General features: G+C 37.3%; 1 protein-coding gene across 1 annotated transcript in view; it reads left to right on the top strand.

Annotated features, from left to right (window-relative positions):
• Positions 1-18,989, top strand: part of FBP2 (fructose-bisphosphatase 2) — a 31,393-nt gene that overhangs the window by 11,605 nt on the left and 799 nt on the right. Inside the window, exons 5-7 of the mRNA XM_016159476.2 lie at positions 6,631-6,771; positions 9,955-10,092; positions 17,026-17,145. Of these exons, the coding sequence (XP_016014962.2) occupies positions 6,631-6,771; positions 9,955-10,092; positions 17,026-17,145 (399 nt within the window). The remainder of the gene's footprint in view (positions 1-6,630; positions 6,772-9,954; positions 10,093-17,025; positions 17,146-18,989) is intronic.

Consider the following 18,989-nt stretch of genomic DNA (forward strand, 5'->3'; position numbering starts at 1 on the left):
TGCATGTCTTCTTTGGAAAAAATGTTTGTTTAATTCCTTTGCTCATTTTAAAATGACATTGCTTTTTTTTTTTTTTGCCATTGAGTTATATGAGTTCTTTATGTATTTTGAATATACTACATACAGAAAATATTTTTTTCCATTCTGTAGGTTGCATTTTCATTTTGTTGATGGTTTTAATAGCTTCTTAAGGCCAACTGGTTTATAAACAAAGAGGAATAATGGGGGAGGCTGTGTGCATGCTGGGGGAAGGGAGGATATGGGAGACCTCTGTATCTTCTTCTCAATTTTTCTGTGAACCTGTTCTAAAAATACAGAGTATTTAAAATGAAAAGAGGAACATTATTAAACATACTATGGGAAATTCACATTTGAATTTAGACAATTTCGAACATGGAGATTTTGCCTTAAAGTTACACGAAGCACAGGCTTTGAAAGCTAGTCCAAATAACCGTAGATTTTCTCTGATAATATTTCTAAAGAGGGGGACAAATTTGAGAAACTAATAAACCATTTTTAGAATGGAAATTATGAAAACAAGAAATGACAATTTTTTTTGTTATGCTTTTGCAATATCTAGTAAGAAAGTAACTCACTTTTGAAACCTCATGGGGCAGTCACAGCATCTTAGAAACATGTCAAAACCAGGATTATGCCCATTCATCCATCCGTGGACCAGGACTTCTGAGATTCTCTGATAAGCACCAAGATAGAAGTTTTAGGATAGTCAAGAACTGTCAAAGTTATGTTCTTTCCTTTATCTTTAAGGAGCAGTGCTAAATACCAGATACAATTTCACACACTGTTTTCAGCCCTCTGCTTTTTGATTTTTCTTTTTCTTAAGGATGACATTTTTCCTTTCCAACAAAATCATAAATTAGACAAAGTGAAAACTCTCTTGCTACAAAAAAACATGAAGGACTGCTGGATAGCATATATCATCTAGGCATTTCGATGCAAAGCTAAGCTCATTGACATGAACAAGCAATAAACACAAGATAAGTAGAGGTCTCCAGAATCACAGGAAACTGAAAATCAGAGTGCTAAAGAGAAGTACTGATACTAGAGTTGTCCTGATGGGAAGAGTGGGCCTTGTTGGCCTGAATAATCTAAGGGTGTGGGTTTTAACACCCCTACAGGGTCAACAGACTACTTTATGTCATTATTATGGTTAAGTACACCTCCCTTAAAGTTTACTCTTTAATTGACATCAGGATAGGAAGACCAATGGAACATGAAAGAGAGTCTAGAAACAAACCCACATATGTATGGCCACATGACTTATGCAAAGACAACACTGAAGTTCAATTTATATGGGATGATATTTTCAATAAATGATGCTGGGCCAACTGTATGAGAAAAAAAATGAACCTGAGCCCTAGCTCACACCACACCCAATGGTTAATTAAAGAAAGGTCAGAGATTTAATTGTAAAAAGTAAAGCTATAAAGCTCCTAGAAAACACACACACACACACACACACACACACACACACACACACGAGAGTATCTTCATGCCTTTGAAGAAAGTAAAGATCTCTTAAACAGGACACAAAAAGCAGTAATCATGAAAGAAAAGACTAGTAAACTGGACTTTATTAAAATTAAGAATTTTGTTCATCAAAAGACAAGATTGAGAGTGAAAAGGCAAACCTAGACTGATAGAACATATTTTCAATACATATTTCCAACAAAGGACTCATATATAGAATAAATGAAGAACTCCTGTAATTCAATAAAAAATACCATCAATCTAGTTGAAAGAATGGGCAAAAGACTAGAATAGCACTTCAAATAAGAGATTTTTCTCCCACCTGATTTATAAGCACATGAAAGATGCTCAACATCAATAATAACCAGGGAAATGGACATTCTATAACAATGAGACATCATTCACTCTTACCATAATGGCTAAAATTAAAAAAAAAAAAACCTAATCATACCCAGTGTAGATGAAGAAGCTGGAATTTTTACACATTGTTGGTGGAAGTAGAAAATTATATAAGTACTTTTAAAAATATATATGTATAAACATATATTTATACACTATGGTCCAGTAAGTCTACTTCTGGTAGGAACCAAGGATAGATAAATGCTTGCATTTGCCAAAAGATGTATACAAGTTATCCTAATGTCCCCAAACTGAAAAAATTCATATATATAATATATATAATAAATATATATCTCGACATTAAAATGGATAAATTGTGATATATTTATGCAACAGAAAATCACGTAGCAATGAAAAAGAACAAAGTACCACTATGTGCAACATCACAGATAAAATTGCAGACATAATGTTCCAAAACATAAGCCAGATACAAAAGAACACATGCTTTATAATTTCATTTATATGAGGTTCCAAAACAGGCAAAGCTAATTATACTTTTGATATTCAGGTGGTAAAAGCCAGAATAGATGGAGGCTACCTTTGGGGGAGATGAGAGAGTCTGCTAGGTTGCTAGAAATGTTCTGTAAATTGATCTTGGTAGTTACATGAGTATATACTATATGTATGTAAAAATTCATTGAGCTATACAATTAAGTTTTGTGTGCTTTGCTGAATGTAAATCATACCTCAATAAAAGTAAAATACTCTACTTTCCCATACTCTCTACCATCAAACATACTAAGCCTTTGCAATTGTCACTAACTTTACTGATAAGTGATGGTAGGAAGCACAATTTTCTGCACATGTGACAAATTTAGATATTTTATAGGTTATGGAAAAATAAAAATATCTGAGAAAGATAACACTAAATTCTTTGTAAACTACACTGAGATTTTCTGTGAAGTGTCATGGCAATGTAGATTACTAATATGAGGTGGAGCTTTGATGTCCTAGGACCATATTGGAGGAAAAATAAAAGTTTAGCCTTTTTTTATAAGCTGAAATAAATTACAAATGGGTTAACAAGTTTGCTAGAGAGGAGGGGGGATAAAATGAGAAAAAAACAGAAAAGAATATTTGTCTTGTCTTGATGTAGATGAAATTATGTCTGAACAAAAAGACAAATAATAAGGGCTGTAATGAATCTTTTTAATTACAAAAACTGCATTGCACAAAAAGATGCTGTAATTAAAATTAAGTCAGATGAGAACCAAGAAAAATAGTTGCAACACATATAAGGCATTAATTTTTCATATGTAAAGAGCTGTTAAAATAAACAACAAGAAGTTGAATACTCTGATAGAAAAATAAGCAAAAACATGAAAGAAGCAACTGAAAAAATAAGAAATAAAAATGGTTAGCAGTCAAAACACATGAGGTAGCTGAAAGGATGAAAAAACAAGATGCACCTACATGCTGCCTACATCCTAAGTTATAGGCTTAAATGTACAACGTTAGAACTTTTACAATATAGCATGAGAGAACATCTTCAGGAACTAGGGTTTGGTGCAGAGTTCTTAAATATAATACCAAAAGCACAATCCATTAAAAAAAAAGATAATTGGACTTCATTAAAATTGAAAACTTTTGCTCTGTAAAAGATTGTGTTAAGAAGATGTGCATACAAGTACAGAATGAGAGAAATATTTGCAAACTATATGTCTGACAAAAGGCATATTTAGAATATAAAAGAACTCTCAAAACTCAATAATAATAATAATAATAATAATAATAATAATAATAATAATAAAACTCCAAACAATCCAATTGCAACATGGAATGTCAAAAGACATGTCATCTAACTGGTAATAGTAACTTGCTTGGTAAATAAGAACATGAAAAGATGGTCAACATCACTATCCATTAGGGAAATGAAAAATAAGACCAAAATAAGATATCACTACACACCTATAAGAACACCTAAAATAGAAAATAGACTATATCAAATGCTGGCAAAGATGCAGAGAAACTACAACTCTCATGCATTGTTAGTGGAAACATAAAATGACACAGCCATTCTGGAAGAGTTTGACAGTTTCTTAACAAAACAAAACAAAACAAAACAAAACAAAACAAAACAAAACATTGAAACAACACATTCACATACCATAGGACTCATTAGTTGTATTCCTGGGTGTTTACCCAGAGAAATGAAGACATGTCCACACAAAAGTCTGTACATGTTTGTTCATAGCAGTTTTATCTGTAACAGCCCACAACTGGAAATACCCAAAATGTCCTGCAGTAGGTGAATGGTTAAATAAATGGGGATATATTTATACCATGGAGAACTACCGAACAATAAAATGGAAGAAACTATTGATACAACTCTGATGGACCTCAAGGGCACTATGCTTCCGTTTATGTAACATTCTTGAAACGGCATGTTTATAGAGATGGAGAAGAGATCAGTGATTGTCAGGGGCCAGGGATAGTGGGGAGGGAGGCAGTTGTGACTATAAAGGGGTAGCGCTAGTGAGATATATGTGGTGATGGAATATTCCTGACTAGACTTAGTGATTGAGTGGAGGCTGTGGGTGAAGGTAAGGAGGGTGATTCCCAGATTTCTGCTGGTCAGATGAATGTGTCATTTGCTCAGGTTGGGGGAACAATGGAAGAAGAGTAGAAATTTGGTGGGGGGGTGGTGAGACAGGGCAGATGAATTCAGTCTTTGACATGTTGAGCTTAAGGTGTCTGTGAGATACCTGAGCAAGGATGTCTGGTGATCAGGTGGCTCCAACGGTTGAGCTCTCTATGAAAATAGAGGTCTAGGAGCCGTTGGCCACCTGTGTAGGGCTTGAAACTATGGTTGTGGGTGAGATTGGCAGGGAGTGTGCAGAATGAGATGAAAAGAGAGCTTTATTAGTTAGGACTCTGGTATAAATGGTAGACTGGATCAGGAAACCCCAACACAGCAATGTGGCCAGCCGCAGAGAGGGCCTGGGACAGAGAAGGGTCAGGCGGGGAGAGCTTTTGCCTCCAAAATATCTCATCTTGCCTTCCTGCTATGTGGCCACTCATACTCATTACTCTGTTTGCAAACCAGTTTTTTGCCTGGTTCTTTGGCTAATGGCAGAAAAAAGATGGTTACTCCACAGCATTCAAGATTACAACGACCAGAATGTTCTAGCCCAAACACAGATTTCTGGAGCAGAGACTCTGATTGGGCCAGTTTGGGTCAGGAGCTTATTCCAGACTGCATCGAACTTGAGGGAGGGTTGTCGGGTGCATAAACACAAGCACAGCAGCTGAGAGCACCCACTTTGGATAGAGTGGCTATTAAAAAGGTCAATTTTGCACTGGATAGATACCCTGAGGGCTGGGGAGAAACCAGGAGGAGCACCAACATCTAAGAAGAGGAGCTGGTGAAAGCAAATGAGAAGGCACATCTATAGAGTTAGAAAGAAAGCCAAACAAGAGGGAAGTGGACAGAAGCTCTGGAGAGACGCATTTCAAGAAGGAAACAGTAGCCAACAGATCCAACACTACCTAGAGGTCAGGTAAGAGGAAGACTGGAAAATGTGGGCCAGATTTAGTAGATAAGATCATATCTGGCAGCCTGCAGTGGGGTCAGGAAAAGGAAGATAGCCAGTGTAGACAGGCATTCTAGATACCAGGATATAGCTGAAGACAGAGATAGGGCAACAGCCAGAGGGAAGTCTTAGGATCTAGACAGTATAATTTGTTATTTTTTAAGGCCAAGCTTTTATGAGCAATTAAAGTCCAAGGAAGCAAGTCGAGGAGGAGTGGCTTTCTTCAAGCCAGAGTACAAAGTCAGGAGAGGGCGTGACACTCAGCAGAGGCTACAGGATCGTGGCTCAGAGAATGGAAGTCTCTAGCCTGGGAGAATTCTGGTTTCGTACACAGAAAATGTGATCCTTGTGATGACTGAACAAAGGTGTTTCAGAGGATTCAGTGGGGAAGACTAAAGGTTTTAATAAAACGCTAATACTACTACCTTTGACTTCCACTTCTCTGAAGGTTCTTAAGAGATCATGCTTTAGAGCAGTGGTTCCAAAATTTCAGCTTGCATCAGAATTACCTCGAGGATTGATTTTGAAGGCCCAGAATTTCTGATTCTTGAGGACTGAGACAATACCCAAGAATTTGCATAGCCAAGGATATTCCAGGGAATGCTGACACTGATGGTCCACTATGAGAATCACTGCTCTGGGGTCCAGTTCTCAGAATCCATATGTGGCCTGGGAATCTAGAAATAAAGCTAAATTATTGAGCACATGCACAAGTCGAATGGAAATTTAATTAGTTGTAAAAAATGTATTAGAAAAAATGCAAGATTGTAAAAGTAAGGAAAATGTTAAAAGGAATGTGCCATTCATTCATTCATTTATTCATAGTCTCAGAGAATACTAAAATAATAAAAATATTGAAGGGAAAGTGCCATTTAAAAAGAAATCCTTAAAGAAGAATAAGATGTGGTTTTAAAATAAAGTTGCTAGGATGTTACCAGCAGACAGCAAACTGGCCCCGTATTCTGTGTGTTGTTAGAAGGATGGTGGATTAGTGACAGGTGATGTGGATTCAGCCCCAGTTTTATTACTCGTTAGTTTCAATATGTTGTGTGAGTACCTTTCTGACCTCCATCTCTCTCTTTCAAATAATACAAATTATTATTTTACCCTTAAAAGTTATTCTTCAGGACCATTAAGAAGCCCACGTCTTGGCGAAGGGCTCTCTCCAGAGACAATAACACACCATGTTTCTCTCTTCTCTTCCCAGACCTCAGAGGACGAGCCATCTGAAAAGGATGCCCTGCAGCCAGGTCGCAATATTGTGGCTGCCGGCTACGCTCTCTACGGTAGTGCAACCCTGGTGGCTCTTTCTACTGGGCAAGGAGTGGACCTCTTCATGCTTGACCCAGTAGGTGCCCGATGTTGCAGTATCAACACGAGGACTCTGCGGGCCTTGATTCTATAACTCCAGTCCCTAGGGATAATTTCCTGGGGAATTTAATACCAGAGAGTTTAGTTTGGGGAGCCGACACCATCATGAAAAACATTAAGGACCTTTGTTCAAGTGAGAGCATTTGAGGGGTTCTACAGGTTCAGTTATATACACTCAGGTCCTGTCCTTAAAGAGTTAATTTTCCAAAAATATGTTTGACTTCTTTGGTTTCTGAGACTACAATGCTTTAAGAATCCCAATGCTGCTGATTTCCAAACAGAAGTGTGAATTCTTTAGAGCAGCACAATCCAATAGAACTTTCTGTGGCAATGGACATATCCTGTAATCTCTGCTGTCTAATAGGGTGGCCTTGGGCCTCATGTGACTATTAAACACTTGCGATGAAGCTAGTGTGACCGAGGAGCTGGATTTTAAATTCTCATTTAATTTAAATTAACTTAAATAGCCAAACATGACTAGTGGCTTCTTTATTGGACAGCACGGGTTTGGAAGACCTTCTCTAATCTAGTATAAAACTGCTTTATCAAGTTCCATGTTATTCTTCATACTTCCCACAATGAGAAAATGCTCAGCGGCAGAAGGGGAAGAAGCACAGCCTCTGGGTAGATGAAAAATCTCATAGCACAGTGCTGATTGAAGGAAGAAATAATTGGATAAATATGCAAGTGTACATTAAAAAGGTTCAGGAGGAATTTGGAAAATATTTGTGACTTATAGAATTTCTCTTTTAAATGCTGGATGCTTTGCCTGTCACTTGTGAACTACTTTGCCAAATATAGTCAGGTCTTGTGAACACTCAAAGTTTCCAGCATCCAGTAAGTCAAAAGCAATTGTATAGTATTTGAATTTAATTTGAATTCGCGAATGTTTGTTGAGTATATAGTACATCCAAAAGCACCGTTCTAGGCAGTGGAGATACAGCACTAATCAAGCAAAAAATACTCCAGCCCTGGTGGAGTTTACATGTTGGTGTGTGTGTGTGTGTGTGTGTGTGTGTGTGTGTGTAAGGAATGGGGTTACAAAATTTCAAAACAGAGTTGAACTAAACTTTACAGTTTGGAAACAAACTTTTCACATATAAGTCCACCAGATCAAAACCCAATGATACCCTAATTTCTCCTTATTTTCAAGAAGCAGGCAAAATTGGAGAAATTTTGTAGTTCACAAATATTACTCTAGAATGTTCTAGAATAATTGCTAACAGCTACACAGTGCTTATTAAGTGCTAGATAGGTATTTGTTCCAGGCAGTTTACGTCTATGAATGTAACCTCACAGCAGCCCTCTAAGTTAGGTCCTACTATTATTCCCATTTTCATATGAGGAAAACCAGGCCCAAGGTCATGCTAGTGGTGGTGGAGCCTGGAGTCACACTCAGGCTATAATATTGTCCATCCCTTGATAAGGAACAACTCTGTTGGGGCCTGGGCATCTCACCCCTAGGCCCATGGATGGATAAATAAATGCATGGCATTATTTGACAACAGTTGTGTATCTGTCTCACTCTTTGCTGATAAGAGAGAAATGGATTCTGGCTCAATTAAGTAAAGGATGCTACTGCAATCATGGGAAAACTGAAGACTCAGGCTAGGAAAGAGCAGGTCTGGGGGACCAGGAAACAGGAATCAAAGGACTGGCCTGGCAGCACAGCCAGTTTTGTCTGGATACCACCCCTGATTCTGTGTCTCTTGTTCAAATGCCAGGGAAGAGTATCTAATTTGCCAAGCTAAATCAAGTGACTGACCTTGGGCTAGAGCAGGCTCAGCTTAGAGACTTCCTAGACTGGTATCCAATGGGAAGAGTTAATTCCTCAAAGGAAGTTAAGGTGTTTGTAGGAAGTGGAACTCCATACTGGGCTGCTCCAGAGCAACAAACGTCCACAGCAGGATATTAAAGCCCATGAACCAGAGACCATCATGAATACACCTATAATAAAAAGAAGTTGGGTTTACTGTGCACTCTAGAGGAATTGTGGGGTACTGTGCCGAGAGGAAGTTGGGATGGGCTTATTATAGCACGTCAGCTTTTGCTTAATGATTCTCAGGAGGATTTGAGAAAGTCAGTTCTGGATTGGGTGCTGTCTAGAATTGGGTGCAATTGATTGTATATCTCAGTAAGATTGAAGTAGAAGTAGAGATTCATTGGCAAAGAAGGAGTCATCACTCACATCAGCAGAAGAGAAGAATCTAGTTATTTTTACAGTCGCTGAGTAACCTTGTCACTATCTTATTTCAAACATGGTCAGTATCCTGTCTCTTTATATTCCTGGAATGTGGTTTATGTTCATTAGTAACCTCTTATTGTAGCTGCCAGCTGCGAGCTGTCATCTTAGGGATTCTTCACTTTCTCAGTTGTTGAGACCCATCAAAAGCAATTAGACTTCCAGGCCTGGATTTTCCTCCTTGTGACTTAGGATTTCAAGGTGATATCTGCAGCTAGCTAATCACAACCACCAGGATTGACATCACCTGAACTCAGATAAAGGAATACTTGAGGGATGTCTTGCTGATAGTGACCATAGTGGCTATAGCAGGACTGGGCACAATTTTATTAATAAATCCAAGAATTTCTTTAATTTTTATCAACTATTCCTTATGCTGAGTGAATACAGTTTCTAATTAAAGGGATTTTCCTTTCACTCCATATAAGAGTCACTGGGATACCAGAAACTTGTACTGGTTTCCAAGAACGACTCACTAAGATCAACAAAATAACTGGACTACATATCAGTGGTCGAATTGCATCCCCCACTTTTATGATAAGTCTCATCTGTGTAACTTCTTCCTCTCATTGTTGTTTGCCCAGATCTTCCTAAAAACATTAGGAATTACTGTGGATGAGATCTTGGAGGATGAATACACCTAGGTTCCTAATAAATGAGTAGCCTAGCTGACGGTGGAGGTTACAAAAGAAACTTTATCTTTTCTCTTTGAATTATTTTATCTCCTGTATGTTACTGCTTGAGCTTCCCGTGCAGGCTCAGTATTGTCATTGTTCTTTATACAACTTAAAAACATCGCTAAGCAGGCTGTTGAAAGACTTGGCAACACCCTGGGCATTTCCAGAAGCCCTGCGTCTTTGAATGTTCTCTGTGTCCTGATATCTCCCTTTTTACTGGTGTTTCTTTTCATCTTTCTAGGCTCTTGGAGAATTTGTTCTGGTGGAAAAAGAAGTCAAAATTAAAAAGAAAGGAAAGATTTACAGCCTTAATGAGGGCTATGCCAAGTATTTTGATGCTGCCACAACAGAATATGTGCAGAAAAAGAAATTCCCTGAGGTGAGTGAAGAAAGCCTAAGGCAGTGGCAGGGAGGATGATTCCTTAGTGGGTTCCTTTTCTGGTGGTGGCTCTAGGGGTCTGGCTAAAAGAGGTTGATGGCACTGTTTATGGCTCTGGTCAGTATAAGAATGGTAGACTCTGCCTTTCTTCATAAGCAATCAATACCTAAACTTTACCTACTAAAAGTAATACTCCTCAGTTGAGTTTTTCTAAGAGAAATTGTTTATGATGAAGGCAGAGATCATATTTTCAAAATTTAGATGTTCAGGCCAGAACCTCTTTCGAATCATTTGTTTTCTGAGCAACCACCTATACAGATTCGAGCCGCTCAGTAATGTTTGCTTTCAGACTAAATAATTATATCTGAAAGTCCCATTCATAAGCTCTAATATTGAGGCCTAGTGTTTACCTCAAGTTTTGGCAAGCTCTTTGGCACTCAATGTGATCACCAAGTTCTGGACTTCGTGTGCTGTTAATCCAGATAACCCATTAAATATGTTCATCATACAAAGAGAACTTTATGGCGGGTATGGGTGCATAATCAAATAATTTCCAGATCAAGTGTAAAGTCTGGCTTACATTGGGAGTAGAGCAAAAGCTTTTTACAAGTGTGACTCTCCCTCACCAGATTTTGGGAGATGTGGTACGAGAGGTCCTGTTTCATATGGTGGAAAGGTGATGGTTGGTATGCTGGCCTGGCTGTCCCTGGAAGCTTCTTTTCTTTTCTTTCTTTTCTTTTCTTTTTTTCTTTTTTCTTTTCTTTTCTTTTCTTTTCTTTTCTTTTCTTTTCTTTTCTTTTCTTTTTTCTTCTCTTTTCCTTTTTTCTCTTCTTTTTCCTTCTTTCTTTCTTTCTTTCTTTCTTTCTTTCTTTCTTTCTTTCTTTCTTTCTTCCTTTCTGTCTGTCTGTCTGTCCGTTTTTTTTTAAGTGAAATTCTCAGAAGTCCTGTTTCCTTTGCTTTGTGAAGTAGTATTTTGCCATGGCACACAAACCCGTCATATGTCTTGAGGGCAAAAATAACAGGATATGAATTGTGAGGTTGATAGACTCAGAATTATTTATGAGTTCCCAGTCTTAAAGATGGTTTCAATTCTAAGCTAAAAAGTACTTCCTTTAGAACCCATTAAGGAAGATATTTATTCTACCACTGAAAAATAAAACTCCTCTGCAAAAAACAAAAACCCATAAATCTTTTTAAAAGAGAAGTTACAAACTGAGAAAAAGGTAACACCATATATACCATTTATGACCAACAACAGGTGAATAGTCTGACTATGTGAGGACCTTTATAAATCATAGCACAAGAATGAACAAGCCCCCAAATAAAAAAAAATGTGCAAGTTATGGAAGACACATACATGTCCAGTCAGCAAATGGGAAGGTGCTCATAAAAAATACAAATTAAATGCAATACCATTTTTACATGTGAGATTGGCAAAGATATAAAAGATGAATACTGTTCAGTGGTGTAGGAAAATAAGTACTCTCATAAATTGTTAATGAAAACATAAACATCACACCTTTCTGGGGGGCAATCTGGAATATGATTTTAAATATTAAATATCCATACCTTTTGACTTAGAAGTTTATTCTAAATTTCCCCAGGAGTTTATCCTAAGGAACTATTAGGCCAAACGAAAAGAGATAAATGCAAAAGAATATGTCATTGCAGTATCATTTATAACAACAACAAAAGGAATAACTAAAGTACCCATTTGTAAGCTTGAGTTAATATATTATGGACACTCACAATATCCTAATGAATATTTCGTTACACATCTATTCATCCATTATAAAGGCAAGTCCTTCTTTATATATGGATAGTGAAACATGTCTACGAAATAGTCAGTGGAAGAAATAGGGTACAGAACTAAATATAATCTCCTATATGTAAGTATATATATATATGTGTGTGCGTATAATATATATATGTATATGTATATATATTTGTGTGTGCATGCATTTATGCACACAAATATATAATATATATATATATACATAAAATATCTTCAAAGACTGTACCACTTTGTTAATAGAGATTTCTGAAAGTTGAGATTATAGGGTTCTTCACTTTCTCTGGATTGTGCAATGGCAATGTGATTTTGAAAACAGATTATTCTATTTCTCTTTATACAAATTATTATAAAACCATGTCATTTGAAGAGGCCAAAAAGTATGCAACCAAAAAAATTTGAGGGGAAAAATATATCAGATAGTTAATTAATAAAAATAGTATATTTGGGGGGGATTTTGTGATGTTTAATATAGTCTTAGGCGACTTTTTAAAATTTGTCGTATGTTGTGAGCAGGGAGATCCCTCCCACCCCTGATTCTCCCTGAGGCAGTTACTTCCCTCCAAGATCTTTTGTTCTGGCTACCGTTCTCTCACACACTGCATCTCAGGAGGCGGGGTTTGGCAAGTGTTCTCCTTTCCTCTCTGCCACTGTTGGAAAAGCATTCTCCTTTGCCATCTCTCTCCCCTGAAAATAGCAGCTTTTCCTATCCCTGAATGCGCTCTTCTACTTAGTCATGATAATAATAGCTAGTGTATGTTGTGTCAGGTGCTGTTTCAAGTGAACAGTCCAGTAGCTCATCTAAGGTGACCCTTTTAATAATAACTGATAGAACCGGGCTTAAAATCTAGACCATCTGATCCAGAGTCCATGGATGCTGTGCAACCCTTTAGTGCAGATGAAATTAGTGTAGAGAATTGTGACCAGCATTTATTTTGAGATGAAATAGAAGAGAGCAGTACAGAATGAAACAGAATTGAATGAATAGAATAGACTAAAAATTCGTAAATAATTATTTTTGCAAAACACTTGCTTTATTTTAGCCATGTATGTGTGTTTGAGTGTACACTATATTTTGCCATAAAATATATTTCTTCTTTAAAAAATTTCAAAAACATTACTATGCTATGTGACCTTTTTATTACCTTCATCAAAACTCTGACATGTGACTTTCAGTATCTCTCTCCACTCTGACTTCTGTCATCATCTGGAGTGATTTCAGGGTCCGTGGGCTTATCCAGCAGCTATTTCTTATAGTTTCTTAATTCCAGATATATTCATCTCAATTTTAATTTATCTACCTTGTTCATAGTTAACTCCTAGGGATAGTCAGTTTTTAGGAATTGCCAAGTTATGAAACTGTAAATTCTCATGTTTACTCTTCAAACGGTCTCCTAGCCTTTCATATTTCTTACACTATGTCTTAGTCCATTTGGGCTGCTGTAATGGAATATCATACATTGGGCAGTGTATAAACAACAGAAATTTATTTCTCACGGCTCTGGAGCCTGAAAGTCCAAGATCAAGGTGCTGGCAGATTTGGTGTTTGACAAGGATCCACTTTCTGTTTCATACACAACCATCTTCACACTTCATCCTTATATGGTGGAAGGGGCGAGGGAGCTCTCTGGGGTCTCTTTTATAAGGGCACTAATCCCATTCATTAGGGCTCCACTCTCATGGCTTAATCACCTCCCAAATGCCCCGCTTCCTATCACTATCACATTGGGTTTAGGATTTCAACATATGAATTTTGAAGGACACACACATGATCTACAACACACTGCCATGTCCCTAGCTCTGATTAGAAGTTTATCATGTCCCTTGATTCCTCCTCTTTGCCCCTATATTTTGATTTGTGTCCTCTTGTCCTATCCCTTGTTCCTTTCCTCACCTCATTGACACCCTAATAGCCTGGACCCTATGATTGATGACATCAACTTCTCTTCTACCTGCATCTTCTACTCCCTTACCTCCTTATCCTCTACATTCTTCTAACTCTAAGTCAATCTCCAGTTGACCCTCCACTCTGATGCATGCACTGAGGAGTATAACCAAGCCAATGTTGGCACTATGAGTGCAGTCACCATGTTTACTGGTCTATTAGTACCCCTCAGCATCTTGTATTTGACCTTGGTCCTACTTGTCAGAGAAAATAGATCACATCAGCTCTCCATTTCACACCTGCAAACACAGTGACAGTCTTTTTTTAAATGATCTCAGGTCCAACATTCATCCTCCTACCTGCGCTCTCAGCTCCACTTCCTCCTCACTCCCTCTTCCTTCTGTATTTTCGTCCTCTTGCTACTAGTTATTTCTTTTCAGCCTGTGAATGTAGTCACACCTTTTTCATCTTAAAAATCTCTCTCCCTCCTACATTTGTGGCTATAACCAATGCCAAAACCCTTGCCATCATATTGCAATGAACCACACTCACACACATATACTCGCACACAAACTCACACACATGCATACATGATTCATTCAGTCTCCATTTCCGTTTCTCCCATTCAGTCATCTGAATTTTGTCCCTTACCTCTACATCCCATGGAAACTGCTCTTGTTGAAGTTACCAATGACTTCCTTGTGGTCAAGTCCATTAAAACTTTAGTGTGTATATTTTATTCACTCTCTCGGAACATCTGAAATTATTGATCACTATCATTGTCATGGATCTTTCTTTTCTGACTTCTGTGATTCTACTCTTCCTGTTTTTCTGCCTCTCATTTTGGGGATCTTTCGTCATCATTAGTTTCCAACTGTTAAGAGTATTTTAAAAGTAAACTTTGAGCTGTAGTTTAGTTTTAGAATGGAAGAGAAAAGCCCTTGTGAATTGAATTGACCAATTAAAAGTTAATTTTTCTTAATAAAAATATCATAAACTTTTTTTGGACTACATGAGCTGATTCTAAAGTTTATATGAAAAAATAAACAAAGGTGAGCAGTGGAAGAAAATCTTAAAAGGGGGGAAGATGATGTGGTGGAAATAGTGGTGCTATCAGATATTAAAACATATTATAAAGCCTCAATAATTATAACAACTTAGTACCAGAACATGAATAGACAGAGCTGTGAATCAGAATAGGAAGTCTTGCAGCAAATACAAATATACATGGGCATTCTATATAGCTTTCTCAGAGCCAGACGCCTTGAACAATGACAACTTTTGCACTTACTGCAGGCAGTGTTCGTCCACTTGCAAAATTTTAAACAGCTTTAGAAATTTTTCATTTAAAATAATGTATTGAAATGTTATCATTTCAATGCATAATTAATAGAAAAGTTATTTTACATTCCCTTCTTACACTAAGCTTTCAAAATCTTGTGTGTATCTTATAGCACATCCTAATTCAAACTAGTTACATTTTAAGTTCTCAACAGTTTCATGTGGCTAGTGGCTGCTCTACTGTTAGTGGAGATTTAATTATAACTTTTCTTCTCATATTTCAAGTGAGAGCCAAAAGGTGAGAGCCAACCAATGGGTAAGGATGGATTACTCTCAAACTTGTAACATCTCCTTTACTGTATTTTCTATCTCATCCTGTTTTTCTGTCTCCTTTCCTTGGCCTATAAATATACTTAAGTGTCCTTCATTAAATATCAGAAAACAGAAAGAAATCTAACTATGGGAGGTGAACACAAAATGTAAATGTATATATGCCTTCTTGTTAAAATGTACAGCTGAAACTTATTGGATTTCATTAACCATTGTTACCATAAAAAAGAAATTAATTAATTTAAAAAATAAAAAAATAAAGCGTGGTTTGCTAAATATCAGAAAACGAACAACCCACCATTTCTTTTTGTATCATCTTGTTAACTACTCTTTCTCGTACACTTTGCAGCAAAGTTCTCTTGAAAGAATAGTTTTTATACACTGTTTCCACTTCTTCCTTTCGAAAAAATATTTTAAAAATATATTGTTTTACTTTTAGTTATAGAAAAATACAATATGGAAGTCTATGCATTTTATAACTTTTTGAAATATGAGAAGAAAAAGTTATAATTAAATCTGCCCTAATAGTACAGCAGCCACTAGCCACATGAAACTTTTGAGCGCTTAAAATGTAACTAGTCTGAATTGGGATGTGCTATAAGATACAAACAAGATTTTGAAGGTTTAGTGTAAGAAGGGAATTAAAATCTCTTGAATAATCTTTTCTGTTGATTGTGCATTGAAATGCTAACTTTTTGATTCATTATTTTAAATGAAAAATGATTTCTAAAGCTGTTTAAAATTTTGCAAGTGGATGAACACTGCCTGCAGTAAGTGCAAAAGTTGTCATTGTTCAAGGCGTCTGGCTCTGAGAAAGCTAAAAAGTGCTCTGAACTGAGGTATACCAAGATGGAGTTTCAAGGAGATGCCAAGCAATTGTTTGAACTCTAGGAGATTGGAAATCTTTTCTCTTCTTTCCTTCTAGGTTCTTTGGCTGATCTAATAATTAAATTAACATAAGACAGATTAACGAGAGAAAACTAATTTAATTTTATACTTATGGGAACCCCATTAAAAATATGAGACTCGAAGAAGTGAACAAAGCAGGAAGATTTTATAACTTTTAGACATAGAAACAATAAATGTGTGAAGAATTGACAGGACAAAGAAGTTAGGTCTAGGGTGGTACATTAGTAAGGAAGTAACAGGGTTTATTGATACAGCCTTCTCCTTAAATTCCCTGTCTCTGGTGATAAGAATTTCTCTCTTCCTACTGGTACAGGGAAGGCACCTTTCGCATGGAAGATTTATTTCCTGCTTTCAGGAGAATGAAGAAAGGTCAGAGTGTCCTTGCATCAGCTGTTTCTCAAGTAACTTCAATTCAAAATAATCAATATGCCAAAGTGGCTTATTTTGGGGTAGCATATTTGCCCTCTTTCCTTTTTTTGATAGCTGCTTTTTAGAAGATGGTTACAAGATATTGTGTCTTACTTTATGTAGTCTTATAAAGAATTCAATCACTGGTTGAGGTATGGAGACTTTGAATGAATAAAATGCTTAATTATATAATGTTTTTCAATTCCTCAGCTAGTGGGTAGAGAATGAAGGACCTGGAATGCAGAGGCCACACCAACTGGACATGTGATCCTGAGCTGGCTAATTACTGAACTCACTGCATCTTGTATCTTCCCTCTCTGCTTACTAGGACGGCAGTGCTCCCTATGGAGCCAGGTACGTGGGCTCCATGGTGGCTGATGTGCACCGTACCCTGGTCTATGGAGGGATTTTCCTGTACCCAGCAAACCAGAAAAGTCCTAAGGGCAAGGTAATTCTCCTGTGCACTGGCTGTCTCTGGTCGGGGAGCCAGTTGGAGTTCCCTTTCTCTTCACACCTACTTTTTCAGCTACTGCCCTGTCCTTAGCGTGTCTGTCTGTGAATGGGCAGGTGGAAAAGAATGAGATGTATTTCCTAGTAGTAAATTTTGAAGCTGCAGTAGAAGGTCTGGAGGAGGAAAAGGCTGATGTTGTTGTTATTGGTGATCGTTCTGGCCTTACCTTCCTCTGGTCTTATGCCCGTCACTTACCACGAGTCAGCTGTGTTTACCTCCCACTTTCCAAATGCTATGTCTGACTTTTCGTTTCAGCACCACCTGATTTTAGATAATAGACCTCTTTAAGATTCTAATGAAACTTATGGACCTACTTCTCAGGAAAAAAGTGCATATAAACGTATGTATTACATATATTTTCAGGGGATTCACAGACGAAGTCCACCCAAGGTCTCCTAGAAAGTTTCCAAACTCTAGAATTCATTCACTGTTTCTGGAAAAGTAACTGCTGGAATATCTTAAGCAATTTTATGACACAAAACTGAAAATACTTTTATTATCAAGTGGGAATCTTATAATTAAATGCATCTATCTTGAATAGACTCTCCCAAGAACAGGTGTCTCATTTTTAGCCAATCACAGAAATCATAGTTGAGTAGACAAAACAAAACAAAGATCTGCCATATTCTTTGACATAGCAACAATTAGACACACACACACATACACACACACACACACACAATTTGAATTATTGGAATGCCGGATTCAAAGCCACGATCAGATCTAACAGTACATAAGAGCAGAGAGAAGATTTTTAGTATGCAGATTGGTGTATCAGGCATTTCTCATTATGTGAACGTTGAGCGCATGTATATGAACCTGTTGAACTAAGAATCACAGAAAAGTCTGCATGAGAGGTGCTGGTGCAAAGAAGTATTATGGAATATTATTAAATGAGATCAAGTAAAAGTTTTGGAAACTCTTAAATAGAATCACTCTTGCCACTACTCAGTTCCAAAAGGGAGAACATTAAGACTAATTATTAAGACTAATTATTACTGATTAATAAAATGATTTAGAATGAGTCAGAAAACACCCACATATAATTACTTATACATTTCTATAAGCAAGTATAATTCCATTTATAGACCTATATTCACAGCACCATAACTACCACCCATAATTAAAGTACCATTGTTTTTTGAACTCCATGTTTTAACTCTCACAGTTTCTGTGACCACATCTATGTATGTATGTGGGGGGAGTGCATATGCCTCTTCTCCTGTGTGTGCTTGTCTCTGTAGAACCATGCAGATTTTAACTGCAGGAAAAATAGATCACATGGCCTGCAGGCCAAGGTACCACAAAGACTTGGGCATCGTGTTTTGTGATGAGTTTAGTATAACGATGACTTCTTTAGGTCAGAGAAGATCTTGGCTCCAAGACAAGTTTTATGTGAGAATGCTGTGCTCTTTTATTCTTTTTTTGAAGTATCTGAATCAACATGGCACAAAGGTTAATTGATTAATTGGTTACAACCCACCCCTGACTTTATTGCCTGACATCCCCAAAACACTTGTCTTCAAGCCCTCAGGGCAAGGGAAAGGGGAGGAAAGAGCCAAGCTCTACAACTTGCCAGGTTGTTCAGGAGAGCATAGACATCAGTGTCCCTCCCTTGGACAACCAGGGACAAAACTAGCTGACTCAAGTGTGCCCACACGCATTGAGGCTTCTCTGTGTCCTGCCAGGCTGCCCATGACTCTAAAGATCAGGGGTCTAGGGTGAGAGCATTGTACACTATTTTACCAAAAAGGCAAGTAAATGCTCCAGAGTCTTAACTT

This window comes from Rousettus aegyptiacus, unplaced genomic scaffold (assembly GCF_014176215.1).
Source record: "Rousettus aegyptiacus isolate mRouAeg1 unplaced genomic scaffold, mRouAeg1.p scaffold_m13_p_3, whole genome shotgun sequence".
Taxonomy (NCBI): domain Eukaryota; kingdom Metazoa; phylum Chordata; class Mammalia; order Chiroptera; family Pteropodidae; genus Rousettus; species Rousettus aegyptiacus.